The sequence below is a fragment of the Oncorhynchus mykiss genome, chromosome 21, assembly GCF_013265735.2.
Source record: "Oncorhynchus mykiss isolate Arlee chromosome 21, USDA_OmykA_1.1, whole genome shotgun sequence".
Classification (NCBI taxonomy): domain Eukaryota; kingdom Metazoa; phylum Chordata; class Actinopteri; order Salmoniformes; family Salmonidae; genus Oncorhynchus; species Oncorhynchus mykiss.
The window spans coordinates 26,297,912-26,312,494 of record NC_048585.1 but is presented as its reverse complement, the minus strand read 5'-3'; the positions used below and the strand labels follow the sequence as shown (position 1 = coordinate 26,312,494).

At 45.4% G+C, this 14,583-nt stretch overlaps 2 protein-coding genes across 5 annotated transcripts in view; one reads left to right on the top strand and one right to left on the bottom strand.

The window, feature by feature from the left end:
* The first annotated feature begins 1,854 nt into the window (after positions 1-1,854).
* LOC110500148 (ETS domain-containing protein Elk-3) lies at positions 1,855-11,021 on the top strand. 2 transcript variants are annotated; one of them, XM_036957470.1, is made up of 5 exons: positions 1,855-2,127; positions 4,780-4,988; positions 7,524-8,297; positions 9,054-9,176; positions 10,138-11,021. In XM_036957470.1, exons 2-5 carry the CDS (start codon positions 4,782-4,784, stop codon positions 10,231-10,233), a joined length of 1,200 nt encoding a protein of 399 aa, XP_036813365.1. In that variant the 5' UTR covers positions 1,855-2,127; positions 4,780-4,781; the 3' UTR covers positions 10,234-11,021. The 2 variants fall into 2 exon arrangements, with proteins under 2 accessions (XP_036813365.1, XP_036813366.1); XM_036957471.1 differs by lacking the exon at positions 1,855-2,127 and adding an exon at positions 7,016-7,095 and having other exon boundaries at positions 4,852-4,988.
* Positions 11,020-14,583, bottom strand: part of LOC110500147 (cyclin-dependent kinase 17) — a 35,334-nt gene continuing 31,770 nt past the window's right edge. For all 3 annotated transcript variants that reach the window (XM_036957469.1, XM_021577334.2, XM_036957468.1), the window contains 7 exons: positions 14,250-14,494; positions 13,695-13,792; positions 13,361-13,466; positions 13,098-13,140; positions 12,825-12,915; positions 12,651-12,728; positions 11,020-12,539 (listed from right to left, as the gene is read on the bottom strand). In XM_036957469.1, coding sequence (XP_036813364.1) covers positions 12,502-12,539; positions 12,651-12,728; positions 12,825-12,915; positions 13,098-13,140; positions 13,361-13,466; positions 13,695-13,792; positions 14,250-14,494 — 699 coding nt within the window. In that variant the 3' untranslated portion in view covers positions 11,020-12,501. The remainder of the gene's footprint in view (positions 12,540-12,650; positions 12,729-12,824; positions 12,916-13,097; positions 13,141-13,360; positions 13,467-13,694; positions 13,793-14,249; positions 14,495-14,583) is intronic.

Below are 14,583 nucleotides of genomic sequence, written 5' to 3'. Positions count from 1 at the left end.
TGAATGACTGTAATTAATACATGCATTAATATACATTCATGTAACTAAATCATGAGGGATTAATGGTACATGTACTAGGCCTACTGGCGACATACTGTATGTAATGGGAAAATTGATCAAAATAAACAATTGAAGGGCAAACAATTCACACAATGAAACAATGAATTTGCAAGAATTGGCAGGAGACAACTGAGCATATTCTGGAGAGCTGAGTGCATGCATTCTGGAGAGAGACATGCCATATCTTCACAACACACCCCTCTGCTTGTTGCAACATTTAAAATGACACTCAACACACATCATCTTCTCACATATTTTATTCTATTCTATTATTCTATTGCCATGCGCGCTGCCCAAATGGCAGGCTTCCCAAATAGGCGTAGGGATACGCACAGGTATTTAAAAAGCTTTGTGGCTAAGTCATGCTCTATGGTGATGTTTTTTTATTGATTTTATTTAGACAGAGTAATTCAATAATTTAGGCAAAACATATATTTACTTTAGTGGAAGCCAGCATCCAGACAGTGCACTGTGCATCCGCCAACTTTCCAATTCAAAAGAGGCTGAAACTAGATATGTGTATAATGTTGAGATGCTCGTGTCTCCGCCCTAAACATGGGAGTCATCGTCCCAAAGGAGGGAAGACAGGCTACAAGCTGAGGTCTGCATATTATGACCATGCAAATGCATCGGGCTTCGGCTCTTCCTCGCTGCTGAAACTCTCTCACTGGAGAAAGCATCCGAGCGAGCGAAACAGCGCCCCTCTGGTCTGAAGGTTTTCACCAGCAACGAATTCGGCAGGAGTCCTGCCCCCATTCATTTTCGACGAGGACACAGATAAATGTGCAGGGGATTGTGGGAAGGTGAGCAGCGAGAACCCTGCTAGAGGAGCGGTAGAACAAGTTTAGTTCTCCTCTACTTTATGCAAATTTCAACCGAAGCATTGTCGACAGGAGGCATATATGTAGTCCATGTTTCTGATGCTGTCTGGACAGAAATAATATGACATGGGGAGCTGTTTCTCTTGCTCCGATGCTTTATCTGAGATTGATGCAACTTTCTGTCGGGGCGCGTCTCGGTTAAATAAATTATTATTAATATTTCAATATTGTATTTGTACAAGGAGGTAGACTACGGTAGGGCGTCCCAGGCCCCTAAGGCCCGCACATAACGCCGGCCGTGTGTAGGCTACTGACCTACGTGACTGCATGTGTTTTGTGAGGCACAGTTTCCTGTCAGTGAGAGGAAACACATGCAGCAAACCGGAAAAGTGGATACACACACACACAAACGTGCACACATGAGCCTACTTATTGCATTTTCTCATTGACACACAACAACACTAATGCACACAAACATAATCACATCACCACATTCCACTAAGGCCAGGATTCAATCCGACCCGTGTAAGATCCACGGTATAGTGCGCTTGACATTTAATGGTAATTTCCGATTGTACCGACATCTCCAGCATTTACCATGAACTTCGGGGAAAATGCCCTTTAAAGCGCTGTGAATGGAATATTGGACTGAAACATGTGGAACGATTAAAGGGCTCCTCTTCTCCCGTTTTGACCTGAAGTGAAGCCTGTGAGAATGAAAGTGTGTACCCACGTTTGTCTGTGTGTGATGCGGCTGATTTTAAGAATAGCCTACTTTTTAAAATTGAATGTAACAACTAGCCCAATTTCTTTCCATAATTAGATGTCAAGGAGATTTCACACACACACACACACACACACACAGAGAGCACTCAGACTGTATGTGCGTGTGGAGGAAGGAACACAAACGCCTCCAGGTGCTTGCCAAGAAAGTGACGTCAGTTGGGCCCGCAAGTAGTCAGAATTACAATATTACTGTGTGTGCGCGCGCAAGCGGTCGCAGAGAGGAGGAAAAGCGTGTTTACACAGACGGACGAGAGCCTGGGGAATAATGCGCGAGAGGAAGTGAGCCGGCTCTATGTCTGCGCGCTCCGACTTCCTGCTCTGAAGAAGGAGAAAAAACCTCCGGATCCCCTTACATTCTCGAGCGCCGCAGCCCAGACGGCATCAGCATGGAAAACCAGCGCATTATACGGAATTCTCTTTAAAAACATATACGGGAGGAAAGTAGACGTCTAACACCAGGGTATGTGGAGGCATGCTTCTCTATGATATTAATATTCACTTTATTTAACCAGGATAGTCACTGAGTTTGAGTGATGATGACTTAGAAGTAAACTCTGTACCAGAAAATATAGTTTGGAGATATGATATAACTCGGTCATCACAATGAACTTGAAATTTAGGGGACAACAGTCGATAGATGCTGGTAGCGTAACAAATCGGGCAATAACAATCTTGGAACACATGTATACATTTGCGTAAAAAGTATGTGTTTCCTTCTATTCATATAAGTACGCAATTAAAAAGTTACATTTATTTTCGTTTTGATGTTTGCTAACATTGGGCCACTCCGTTATTCACACATTGGATGTCAAACGCAAATCGCTCGGGTCTGTCATGGTGCTCTAGTCTGCTTTTCTCTCGCAATTTCTTGTTTATTGGGATGCATTTGGCAATTCAAAGTAGCTGTTGGTGTGAAAATGCTCATGGCCCTTTAAAAACTATAGTAGACTTTCTGGTTTGTCTGGACTCAACAGACTAATTGCCATGCGCTTCCGGATTGAAACTGGCAGCAGACAACATCTTGAAAATGAGTCATGGGGCAAACAAAGAACCGTTTGAGTGTTCCAGGCTCTCCAACACCGATGATTCTGCACAGACCCGAGCCCGGCGGTCCACCCGTGATAACCCATACATTTTTGAGACTTTAGAGTGTCTATATGCGGCGTTTGGTACGATACACCGACCCGAGGCATTATATAGCCTATGATGTCTAATGATATCACTGGTGGTTGAACAGTACGTGCTAGCGACAGGAGCGCGTAGTATCGTTGTTAGATACTGGAGAAGCCTGTCCAGAGGACCAGCTGTATGATTTCTGTCTCTGTGTCATAACACTATTATAAGATACTAGAAACTCCCCATCAACAAAATAAATAATCCCTACCAGAAGCTGCATGTAGTGTGTGTGTGTGTAGCTACCGGTCCAGGAGGGGAGACACTGGGCTGTGGGCCTATCATCCCATACAGTACACATAAATAACATGGACATATTCAATGCTGCAATAAAACATATGTAAATCTATTGTAACCATATTTTTAGTTGCACCAATCCAGTGTTTATCAGGCAATGCAGAGTTGCATGTTTCCTTACTATTGCTAACTATATCCCCAAATGAACAGATCCTGCTGCTTTGTGTCTGAGCTTGGCTAGTTAACCCTTGTCACTATGGAACATCAAAGACTAAATCCATCATACATCATGCCACAGCATGTCCTGGGGGAGACCCAGAGTACATACATGTATGCAATGCATTCTCCAAATGTTGTTGTGGAATAGGAAATGGGTGGTCTGTGTTGCCGTACCAGAGCGAGGCGAGGAGGAAACCCGTCCATTTGTCCCAACTGTGAGGTCCCTGTGTTTCCGATGGTTCCCGGTGACAGGAATTCCTACCTTTGAGTTGGGACTGGTCTTTCCCTGGGAAGACGCCCTGTAGCAGAATGAGAGGAAGTCCTCATTTAGACAGCTTTATGGTCTCCCATCACACACACACACACACACACACACACACACACACACACACACACACACACACACACACACACACACACGAGACCTCCTCAGGAAACAGAGTCAGAGGGGGTGTTCACCTTTTTCCTCTACTAGATGGTCTCTCTCCCACTGGTGGAGAGGGGGATGGAGGAGGAGGGAAAGCAGGATACTCTGTTCGTTTTTTTCAAACGGACAAGCTTGTGTCTGGGGAATATGTGTGTGTGAGAGAGTTAGATGGAGAGAGAGAGAGGTGCACAGAAAGTTGTCTGTGTGGAGTGTGAGAGAGACAGGCAGTGAAGTCAAGGTAAATAGTGTCGTTGGGCTGTGGCCTGTCTTCGCAGAGGGGCACTGACCACATCCTCTCGTCACCACGGAAACATCCCTCGCTCCACCCATTTGGCCATAGTTGGCAGCACCAAGTCCCTGAACTCTGACACAATCACACACACTTGAACTCTTTATTTTGACCTATAATTAAACATAATTACTACTAAGAAGCGCACAGGCACAAAGCACAGCGTGTGAGTGAGTGGAAGTGACCGAGTGTGCATGCGTGTTAGTGGAGTGGCATAGAGTTTGAGTGGACAAGCTTCTCTGACTTGTCTGATGTACTAAAGCTGCCAGGCAGCCCCTCATTCACAAAGAGCTGCTGTGTTGACCCGTCTTCTTATCATTTGGGCAGCCAGCCAAGCGCTCCAGCGAGTGAAAGTTTTACACAGTCACTGGTGTGTCTCATTACATATGCAGTAATGGCTTTTATTCCCCACTTCAACATATTGTAATATGAGAAGTATGATGTCGCTGGCTGGCACTTGGCCCCATAGGCATACATATGTTTAAAGACAGTACATTGGTTGGCACCGGATCTGGCACACAATGCCAGGAGTAGCATAATACTGTGACTCCAGTGTCTGTAGTGATGATCTAAATGTGTTGTTGGTGTGTTTTCTGTCTTTATGGGTAGGATTTTTATGGTGCAGGAAATGCCTTCTTGGTTGGGGGCGGGACATGGGGGAGGCTTTTGTACTTGTTGTACTTGAGGGTTAGAATCTGTGTGTTTGTCGATTTACATGCAGTGTAAGTGACAATGATATGCCCCCCCCTCCCCCTCCCTCTCTCCAGTCATGGAGAGTGCCATCACGTTGTGGCAGTTCCTGCTGCAGCTGTTATTGGACCAGAGCCACAAGCACCTGATCTGCTGGACGTCTAACGACGGGGAGTTTAAACTGCTCAAGTCAGAAGAGGTGGCCAAGCTGTGGGGCCTGAGGAAGAACAAGACCAACATGAACTATGACAAGCTGAGCCGCGCCCTGCGTTATTACTATGACAAGGTACACCTCCCATAGATTACATTGGCACTACACTAACACACATCTGCTGGTACAGATGACAAGGTACAACTTCCATAGATTACATTGGCACTACACTAACACACATCTGCTGGTACAGATGACAAGGTACAACTCCCATAGATTACATTGGCACTACACTAACACCAAACACACACCTGCTGGTACAGATGACAAGGTACAACTCCCATAGATTACATTGGCACTACACTAACACCAAACACACACCTGCTGTTACAGATGACAAGGTACAACTTCCATAGATTACATTGGCACTACACTAACACACACCTGCTGGTACAGTAGACAAGGTACAACTCCCATAGATCACATTGGCACTACACTAACACCAAACACACACCTGCTGTTACGGATGACAAGGTACACCAACATTGTATAAACCCTTCACAAACATACAGTGAGTTGAGAAATCATGTAACTAAACAACATGAATAAACTATACTATGGAACTAAGATAAATTGTATGAAGAATGATAGTAAAAAGCTCAGGAGTTAAAGTTAATGAAATTTGATGCAAAAAGCAAACTCGGCTTCATCCTTCATTAAGGCAGATGGCTTGTTCATCACAAAACCCTTTGATATTGACAACCACTTTTCATATTTGTTGTTGTTGACAAGATTAGCAAACTTAGGTATGACATGCAAACACCAAATGCTGAGTCTTCCTATTCATGCATAATGGACAAATAATGAAAGACAAGAACTGTAGTTTTGAGTTCCACAAAGTGGGTATGGAAGGGTGAAAAAAATGGTTGCTATCTATAAATAAGGACAAACCTGGTAGAGACAACGTGGATGGTAAATTGCTGAGGTTGGTAGCGGAATACATTGTGACTCGTTTGCCACATCTTCAATTTAAGCCTAGAAGACAGCGTGTGCCCTCAGACAATGAGGGAGGCAAAGGTCATTCCGCTACCCAAGAATAGCAGAGCACCCTTTAATGGTTCAAACAGCTGACCAATCAGCTTGTTACAAGTGCTTAGCAAACATTTGATCAAATATAAAGTTATTTTACAGAAAACCAATTAACAACAGACTTTCAGCATGCTTATACTGATGGACACTCAACATGCTTGGCATTGACACAAATGACTGATGCTTGGCTGAAAGTAGTTGATAGTAAGAAGATTGGGGGAGCTGTTTTGTTAGACTTCAGTGCAGCTTTTAATGTCATTGATCATAACCTATTGCTGAAAAAACCTAGGTATTATTTGCATCCTCTGCCTTATTATGGATTGAGAGTTACCTATCTAATATAACACAGAGGGTTTTTGCTAATGGAAGCCTCTCATGCAAATTCAGTTGAGTGTGGTATACCACAGGGCAGCCAGCTAAGCCCATTATTGTTTTCTATTTTTACAAATGATCTTCCACTGACCTTGACTAAAGCCTGTGTGTCTATGTATGCTGACGATTCAACAGCATACACGTCAGCTACAACAGTCAAATAAATAATTGAAACACTTAACATAGAGCTACAGTCAGTTTTAGAAAGGGTAACTAGCAATAGGCTGTTGCTAAATATCTCAAAAACAAAAAGCATAATTTTTTGGGACAAATCATTTGCTCAACCTCATTTAGTTCTATTATTGCGTAATGTGGCTATTGAGCAACTTGAAGGGACTAAACTGCTGTGTGTAACCCTAGATAGCAAGCTGTCATGGTCAAAACATAGACTCAATGGTTGCTAAAATGGGAAGAGGTCTGTCCATGATAGGGCATTGCTCTGCCTTCTCAGTCGACCAAACGTGTCCTACAGGCCCTAGTTTTGTCGCATCTGGACTACTGCCCAGCTGTGTGGTCATGAGCGGCAAATAAGGACATAGGTCAATTGTAGTTGGTCCAGAACAAGGCAGCATGTATTGAGAGATTGACTGCATCACTATTGGTCTTTATGCAAGGTATTGATATGTTGAAGGTACTGAACTGTCTGTTCAAGCAGACAGTTCAGTACAACACAAGACATGCAACCAGAGGTCTCTTCACAGTCCCCAGGTCCAGAACAGAGGCTGGGAAACGCACAGTATTAAATAGAGCCATGACTAGATGGAACTCTCTGCCACCACAGGTAACTCAAACTAGCAATAAACACATAAAAAAAACAGATAAGTAACACCTGCACAAAGGGGACTGTGACAAGACAGCCATTATATATATATATATAGAGATATATTGTATTGTGATTTGCACTGTATTATGTTTTAGACCTAGATATTGTGTGTATATACTGATATGTAGGCTATGTATTTCAGTCCTTGACTAATAATGTTCTGTACTATGTATTATGTCATGTGGACCCCAGGAAGAGTAGCTGGTGCGTTTGCAGCAGATAATGAGGATCTTAATAAATACCAAATATCTCTACACAGCATGAACATGTCTGTACCAATTCTACAGGTCAAACCACCATATATCGTGGCATGCATGTTAACATTACACTGTTATTACTGTATAACATATGATGCTTCAACTTCTCCTCCCCTCTTCCTCCTCCAGAACATCATCAAGAAGGTGATTGGCCAGAAGTTTGTGTACAAATTTGTGTCCTTCCCGGAGATCCTGAAGATGGACCCCGCGGCGGTGGAGATGGGGGTGCGGGTGTGTGATGAGGCTGGTGGGGCCCTGTCAGAGGGGGAGGGGGATGAGGAGGGGGTGAGGGGTGGCCCCCCAGGGAGGAACGAGTACCTCCACTCAGGCCTCTACTCCTCCTTTACCGTCAGCTCCCTCCAGCATCCCCAGGACCTCCTCCGTCCCCCTGATTTACTCCGACCAATCAAGGTGGAGCCTCGACATGATCACCATGACGACAGTGGCACGGTGATTCGCTTTGTTCAGAACCGCAGCCATAAGGGCGGGGCACTGCCGGTGGTGTCTCTGCCGTCATCCCCGCTCCCTTCCTCCAATGAGGGCTACTATTCATCCAAACCTTCCACAAGGCTAGCCCACTCCTCGTCCTGCTCCTCCTCCCCATCACACAGCCCCACACACACACTCTGGAGGGCACGGAGCCCCGCCCCTGAGACTGACGAATCAGAGCAGAGCGCTCAACCCCTTAACCTATCATCTGGTCACAGAGATCGTGGACAGGCCACACCCATGCCAGAGAAGAGGGGCTTAGCCAATAGCGTCCCGCCAAAAACCAGGAAGCCTAAAGGCCTGGAGATATCCGCACCCTCCCTACTCCTGACAGCCAATGACATCGGCTCTATCGCCCTCAACAGCCCTGCACTGCCCTCAGGGTCCCTAACACCAGCCTTCTTCACTGCACAGGTCAGTACCACCCTCACTCACAATCTTTTCCCAGGTTAGCCCTGAACACAAACGCATACACTCGCTCCACCCTCACCCTCTGTGTGTGCGTGCTGATTTATGTGTGTAATGACATTTGGGGAAAATACATGACTTATCTTGACTTATCTCTGAGTCTCTCTGGAACTGTCTGTCCTTACCCTGAAACAGGCAGGGTAGGGAGAGGAGAGTAGAGGGAGGGAGGTAAGAAAGAGTTATTGAAGAGAGACTGAGAGAGGAAATGAGGGAAAGAGGTAAGCGGAAAAGAGGGAGTGGGTGGGGAGCGAGACTAGTAAGGAGGAGAGAGCTAAAAGAAGGGAGGGGAGAAGGAGAGAAGGGAGGGTGGGAGAGAGGTAAAATAAGGGAGGGGAGAAGGAGAGAAGGGAGGGTGGGGAGGTCTGTAAGTGAAGCCATATGTTTCTAAAGCTCTTGAATTGCCGGCGTGAGGTAAGAGTTGTTGTAATACCACGGATAGAGAGAGATTCTCTCTCTACCCCCCCCCCCTCCAAAAAGCAGGGTATGAAGCTCTCTCTCCCCTCCTGGTTCCGGTGTTTTACTAAAACAAACAGTGGCAGCACAGCAGGACTGAATAACCACAGTGAGAAAGTACATCTCTGTGTTGTGTGTTCATACTCCGCTAGCTCATTTTACAGATCACTGAGAAAAACACCAACAGAACATTGAACAAATTGAAATCTCTCTCCCGTTCTCCATAAACTCTTTGTTCTCCCCCTCTAGACTCCCTCAGGTCTCATCCTCACCCCCAGTCCCCTGCTGTCCAGTATCCATTTCTGGAGCAGCCTGAGTCCCGTAGGACCCCTGAGCCCCGCTCGCCTTCAGGGCCATGGACCCCTGTTCCAGGTAAGAGACACACACACACACACAAACTCTAAAAGAGAATAAAGAGAGAGGAGAAAGGAAAGAAAGAGTGACACCACATGGAGTGAAGACTGATGGAAGGGAGGAGAGAGGGAGGGACAGAGGGGAAAGTTGTGGGATGGGTGACAGAAAGGGGGAGGACAGTATAGTATTTATGCTTGTTCGTACTGAGCTGAGAGGGAAAGGGCTCCACTCTAACTGGTAAACAAAGGAGGGATAGTGAATTCTGACAGTCTGAGGTAGAAGTTTGAGCTAAAACTGGGGTTGCAAAATTCCGGGAACGTTTAATAAAAATCCCTTGTTTCCCGAAATCCCGGTTGGAGGGTCCCGGAACCAGGAGGGAATAAGCAGTAAATCCGCAATCCTCCATCCAGGACTTCTGGAAAACCAGATTTTATTTGGAAAGTTCCCTGAATTTTGCAACCTTTGCTAAGACAGATTTCCCCCAAACAGCCTCATTTTCTCAACAACAACAGTCGCTATTTAGTTTTGTGTGTGTGAGCGGTTCGCTGTGATTATACTTAAGTTTGTGTATGTGTGTGATTCACTGTGTGCATGGGTTTCAAAATAAGCTACAGATGTTTCCTTTCTGGTGTAGACGAGGAGTGGGGGGGCAGCTTCCTGCTTGGGAGGGGGGGTGGTCAGGAGCCCCACCCACTCCCATCAGCCCTCTCACAACAGGAAGTGCCTCTCCTCCCATCGTCAGGAGGGATGGGCGTTAAAATACCTCAGCCACCATTTTAGGGAATTCTTAAACCCAGTCAACCTCTCCAGAGTTAGGGCTGGAGTTCTTTCAAAATAAAGTTATTTGTAGTAGTAGTACACATGTATAACACTAGAATAGGGATATAGATGAATGTACTTTCCCTCAGTATATTATTATTATTGTGTGGTATTTCCTATCTGACAGTGGATCTCTTGTCCTTTGTCCATCTGTCTGTAGTTCCCCACCCTCCTGAATGGGCCCATCCCAGTCCCCCTGTCCAGCCTGGACACCTCCTCCCCCCTACTGCTCTCCCACAGCCCACACAAGTCCTGATCATCCTGGAGGACAGTACCATACCCTACTGGACTGGACCAAAACAGGCTTAAATCAGGCCCGACCAGAACAAATATGCCCAGTCCACGCAATTTCAAATCCTGGACCCCGACACAGCAGGACTCGAGGCCAAGTCAGGTTAAGCCAGTAAATATCAGGACACTGCTGCAAACCTACTGGATCAGTCTTTAACTGCGTCAATATCATTGACTTGAAGATACATTTTCTTTAGCTTAGTTGAAAAATATTTTGTCAGCTTTCTTCTGTTTAGTTTGGATCTCATCCATCTTGAAAATATTTTCTATCCCATATTTATCCACTTCTCAATGCCAGAATGCTGTCCCATGCATTGGACCTTGTCAGCCCTTTATCAAATGCCTGGCATATGGTTATAAATGTTTGTATCATTGTATATTGGTTGATATGTTCATTGAGGCTGTGAACCTGGTTGTATTGTTCTGGCTAAGTGTTTTTCTATGGTATTGTATTACACTTTATATGCATTATTACCTTGTACCGGCTGTGCCTTCTCAAATGTAAGAGTGTTATGTAAATGTTTTATTTTCAAGCTTTAAAACTCTTTTTTTTTGACGAAATTCCAGTTCAATATTGAACAAAAGCTTATTTGTAACAGCTTTATTTTTTTTTTATAAAGGAATTGATACAAATGTATTCTCAATGATTTGCTGTCAGAGTCCAGTAAAAAATGTCTTACATACGGTTTTAAATAAAACATGAAGCATTGAATGCTATTCAAGAAAACCACAATAAAGACAAGGACAAGTGTACTTATCAAACAGACTCATTTTACTGTGATGGTTATGAGAAATAAATAATTACAGGACAACTGTCAGTGTTCCAGAGAGGTTGAGTTTACACCACAGCAGGAGCTCCATATGTCTGGCGCGCACACACACCCTCAGGTAAGCTCAGATCAGTTTTAAACTTGAAAAAGTACAGTATTACAATATTAATATACATCACTGTCGGCTGAAGACACACACCGCGGCTTGTTAAGTCTATTTGAAATGTGTACAAACGCTGAAAAAAGAAACTCGAGGTCCAATGTAGACTATGAAACAAAATGTTTTCTCCTTTGAGAGGCGGAGCTTCTGCCCCTTGACATGCCACACTGACACTGTATTCACAAGGAGAGGTCAAACATAGAAAACAAAAATCTCTTAATACTGTCAAATCAAGTCAGCCATTTTAAACACCAGTCATCATGGTACAACCCCACTCCCATGGCCAGCTACAGAGTAGAGAGCCATTAAAAAAAAAACTAGAAACTGCTTACAGGTTATTGATGCACAAAAACAACCAGTATTGTAGACCTTCAAAAGGCAAGAGAAAATGAAGATCTTGCATACAAGAACTGGGGTCAAGACCATCTAGGGGAGAAGGAGGGGGACTGATGAGTTCCTGTGGGAGGTCACGGCGCTCCTGTGTTTCTCTCCTCCCTAATCATTGCTTCCCTGTTGCCATGACAACCGGAGAGGGAGACCGGAAATGTCCTGGGGAGTCAAACTCTACCTTCTGCTGTGGTCCCATTCGTTGGCTCTGAGGGTTGTTGTGCTCTCCCAATGACTGGGCCCCACCTCAACCCCTTCCTAAAGCCCCGTCTGGCCCCTGAAATGTTCTGGAATGTTCTAGGTCAAGGAGAATGAGAGGGAGGCTGGGAATTGCTTCGGTTCAGAGGAAAGATTTCCAGTTGAGGACCAGACACTCCCAGTCCAGTCCCTCTCTCCCAGTTTGGACCGGTCTGGTCTCATTTCAGTCAAACACCACCATCAGAGGAAGCTTGAGAAAGTACTTGAGGAAAAAAATGCTAAAAAGGCATTCAGTCTCTGAACACAACGACATGCAAAACAGCAAAGGTAACAGCTATGATAAACAACATCGAGATCATCAGTGGAATCATAACCATAATTCATCATTTACAATAACAATAGTAACCTTAGCGACTGGTCGGTTGTGCATGGTGTCGGAGTTCACATCATCATATACACAAACTGCGTGTTAAATACAGACAGTAGTAGTATAGCAGCAAAATATACCCCCCCACCCCCCTTTCCATATCTTCAAATAAATAAACGTAGATCATCTCTCCCTCCCCAATCAACTCCAGACTCACTCGCTCTATTGGGGGGGTGAGGGGTGAGGGGCTCATGCGAGAGGGAGGAGGGGGCTCTGTCCCATTCAGTCTCATCTCAAGCGAGAGTCCGTTACTATAGCAACAGGAAAGAGCTCCACCCAGGAGCAGAAAGTCTAGAAGAGCATGCTCTGTCTTCTGTTCTTGCTGTTGCCTGGAGAGAATTAAAAAAAGAGAGAGAGTGTTCCATGTATGTCATAACAGTTATAAAGCTCTAGGTAAGAAGAGGTGTGTGTGTGTGTGTGTGTGTTTGTTTTATACACACCTGACTCTAGGTTTGAGGAGTTCCGATAGCCAGGGTCTCTCTGCAGTTGGATATCCTTCAGAGTGAATATTGATACACCTGAGCGAGAAAGAGAGCGGAGAGAGATTTGTAATTATGTGCGAGTATCTCCAGGCCATTCAGAGGACTAGACCATCCCAAAGTTTAGAGACTCACTCTCATGCAGTGTGTGGACCCGTGCCCCTAGGCTCTTGAAGTAGGCCTGCTTCATAGCTTCATCTGCTGAGATCCTCCTCTTGGACTCGTACTGGAGAGGAGGGAGACCAACAGTTAACACTCTGACAGTACAGCAACAACAAAACAGAATCAGTAGGGCAGAAGTGACTACTGCACCCCCTGTTGTTATTTTATCAGTACTGCATGCCAGTGGTTCAGAGTATAACTGCGTAGGTTACACAGTGTGTGGGAAATGTAGACGGACAAACTCACTTTCAGAAACGATAACACCAGTTCAATGCCTTCTGTGTCCAACCTGAAAAGGAGAGCGAGAATCACAGGGTTTACTGTCAGTCGGTGATGACTGATGGGAACTTCAGAGGAAGGAAGTGAACAGTTGCTTCACTAAAGTTCCACAGGATTTCCTGCCTCCTGCACTGACTAAACACACTCACGGATACGCATTCACACACCCACACAGAAACGTGCGCTCTCACACATACACACTCATGGACGCGCGCGCGCACACAAGCTACCTGGGTGCATGGTTGATGAAGGGCTGAGGTTTGTATTTGGGGAAGTTGTAGGATTTGAACTCGTCGACGCCAGAGATCCCTGGCCAGCTGTCCTCTGATGGCGTGCCTGGAGAAAGAGAGAGAGAGGAGTCTTTAGAATACGCTCGATCAACGTTTAGCTAACGCTCAAATAATGTCCCCATCAGCAGCAGCATGTCTGAGGACTCTCCTGCTTATTTAGAGAGTTCTGTGGTTGTGTGTTAGTGTGTTCGTCCCTGTAGCAGACACTAGGTGGCGCTAGGTCAGTGGGTTAGTTAGGCTGTAACATCCAAATCAGGCTGTACTCTGTCCTCACCCAGCAGTCTGAATATGAGGTGGAGCTCGTCCTCTACGGTGGAGCCAGGAAACAGGGGCCGACCTGCAGCCATCTCATAAAATATACACCCCACACCCCTACACAACAGAGAGAGAAAATCACACACACATACACACACATCAAAAATAGAGGCTAGGGAGTAGGATGAAGGGGTTAGGATGTATAGCTCTTACTCAAAGTTTATATGTGTAAAATTCATTCATGAATGACGTGGCTGTAGTTCCTAGGGTGTAAGGGCCTCAAATCTGGACCTCGAAGCCAGTTCCATTGCTTTTTTATTGATTTTATTCTTCCCCTCGAATAAGGGACTAATTATCAGGTAGAAGAGAAAACCAGCAGTACTCCGGACCTCCAGGGTAGTATTTTCTTACCCTTGGCGTAACTTGTTAGGATGTAGTGTTCTTACCACATGTCAATCTGTGTGGAGTACTCGGAGGAGCCTAGCAGAACGTCAGGTGTAGTGTTCTTACCACATGTCAATCTGTGTGGAGTACTCGGAGGAGGCTAGCAGAACGTCAGGTGTAGTGTTCTTACCACATGTCAATCTGTGTGGAGTACTCAGAGGAGCCTAGCAGGACGTCAGGAGGCCGGTACCACAGAGTCACCACCTCGTTGGAGTACGTCTTAGTGGGGACAGACTTAGCCCGCGCCAGACCAAAGTCAGCCAGTTTGAGTTCCCCTCTCTCGTTGATGAGCAGGTTCTGGGGCTTTAGGTCTCTGTGGAGAACCTTCCGCTTGTGGCAGTAAGCCAACCCCCGCAAAATCTGGAACAAGAAGATCTAGAACGGCACAAACACATGCAATGTTAACCACTATGATGCAAGGGTTTTTATCTAGTGACTTACAGTACAGTGAGTGCTAGGTCATT

Bases quoted from the DNA above. Each gene is read 5' to 3' on its own strand.
- LOC110500148 (XM_036957470.1), top strand. From the start codon at position 4,782: ATGGAGAGTGCCATCACGTTGTGGCAGTTCCTGCTGCAGCTGTTATTG. The intron at 8,298-9,053 runs GTCAGTACCACC...CTCCCCCTCTAG, and splicing joins CAGCCTTCTTCACTGCACAG to ACTCCCTCAGGTCTCATCCT. The intron at 9,177-10,137 runs GTAAGAGACACA...ATCTGTCTGTAG, and splicing joins GCCATGGACCCCTGTTCCAG to TTCCCCACCCTCCTGAATGG.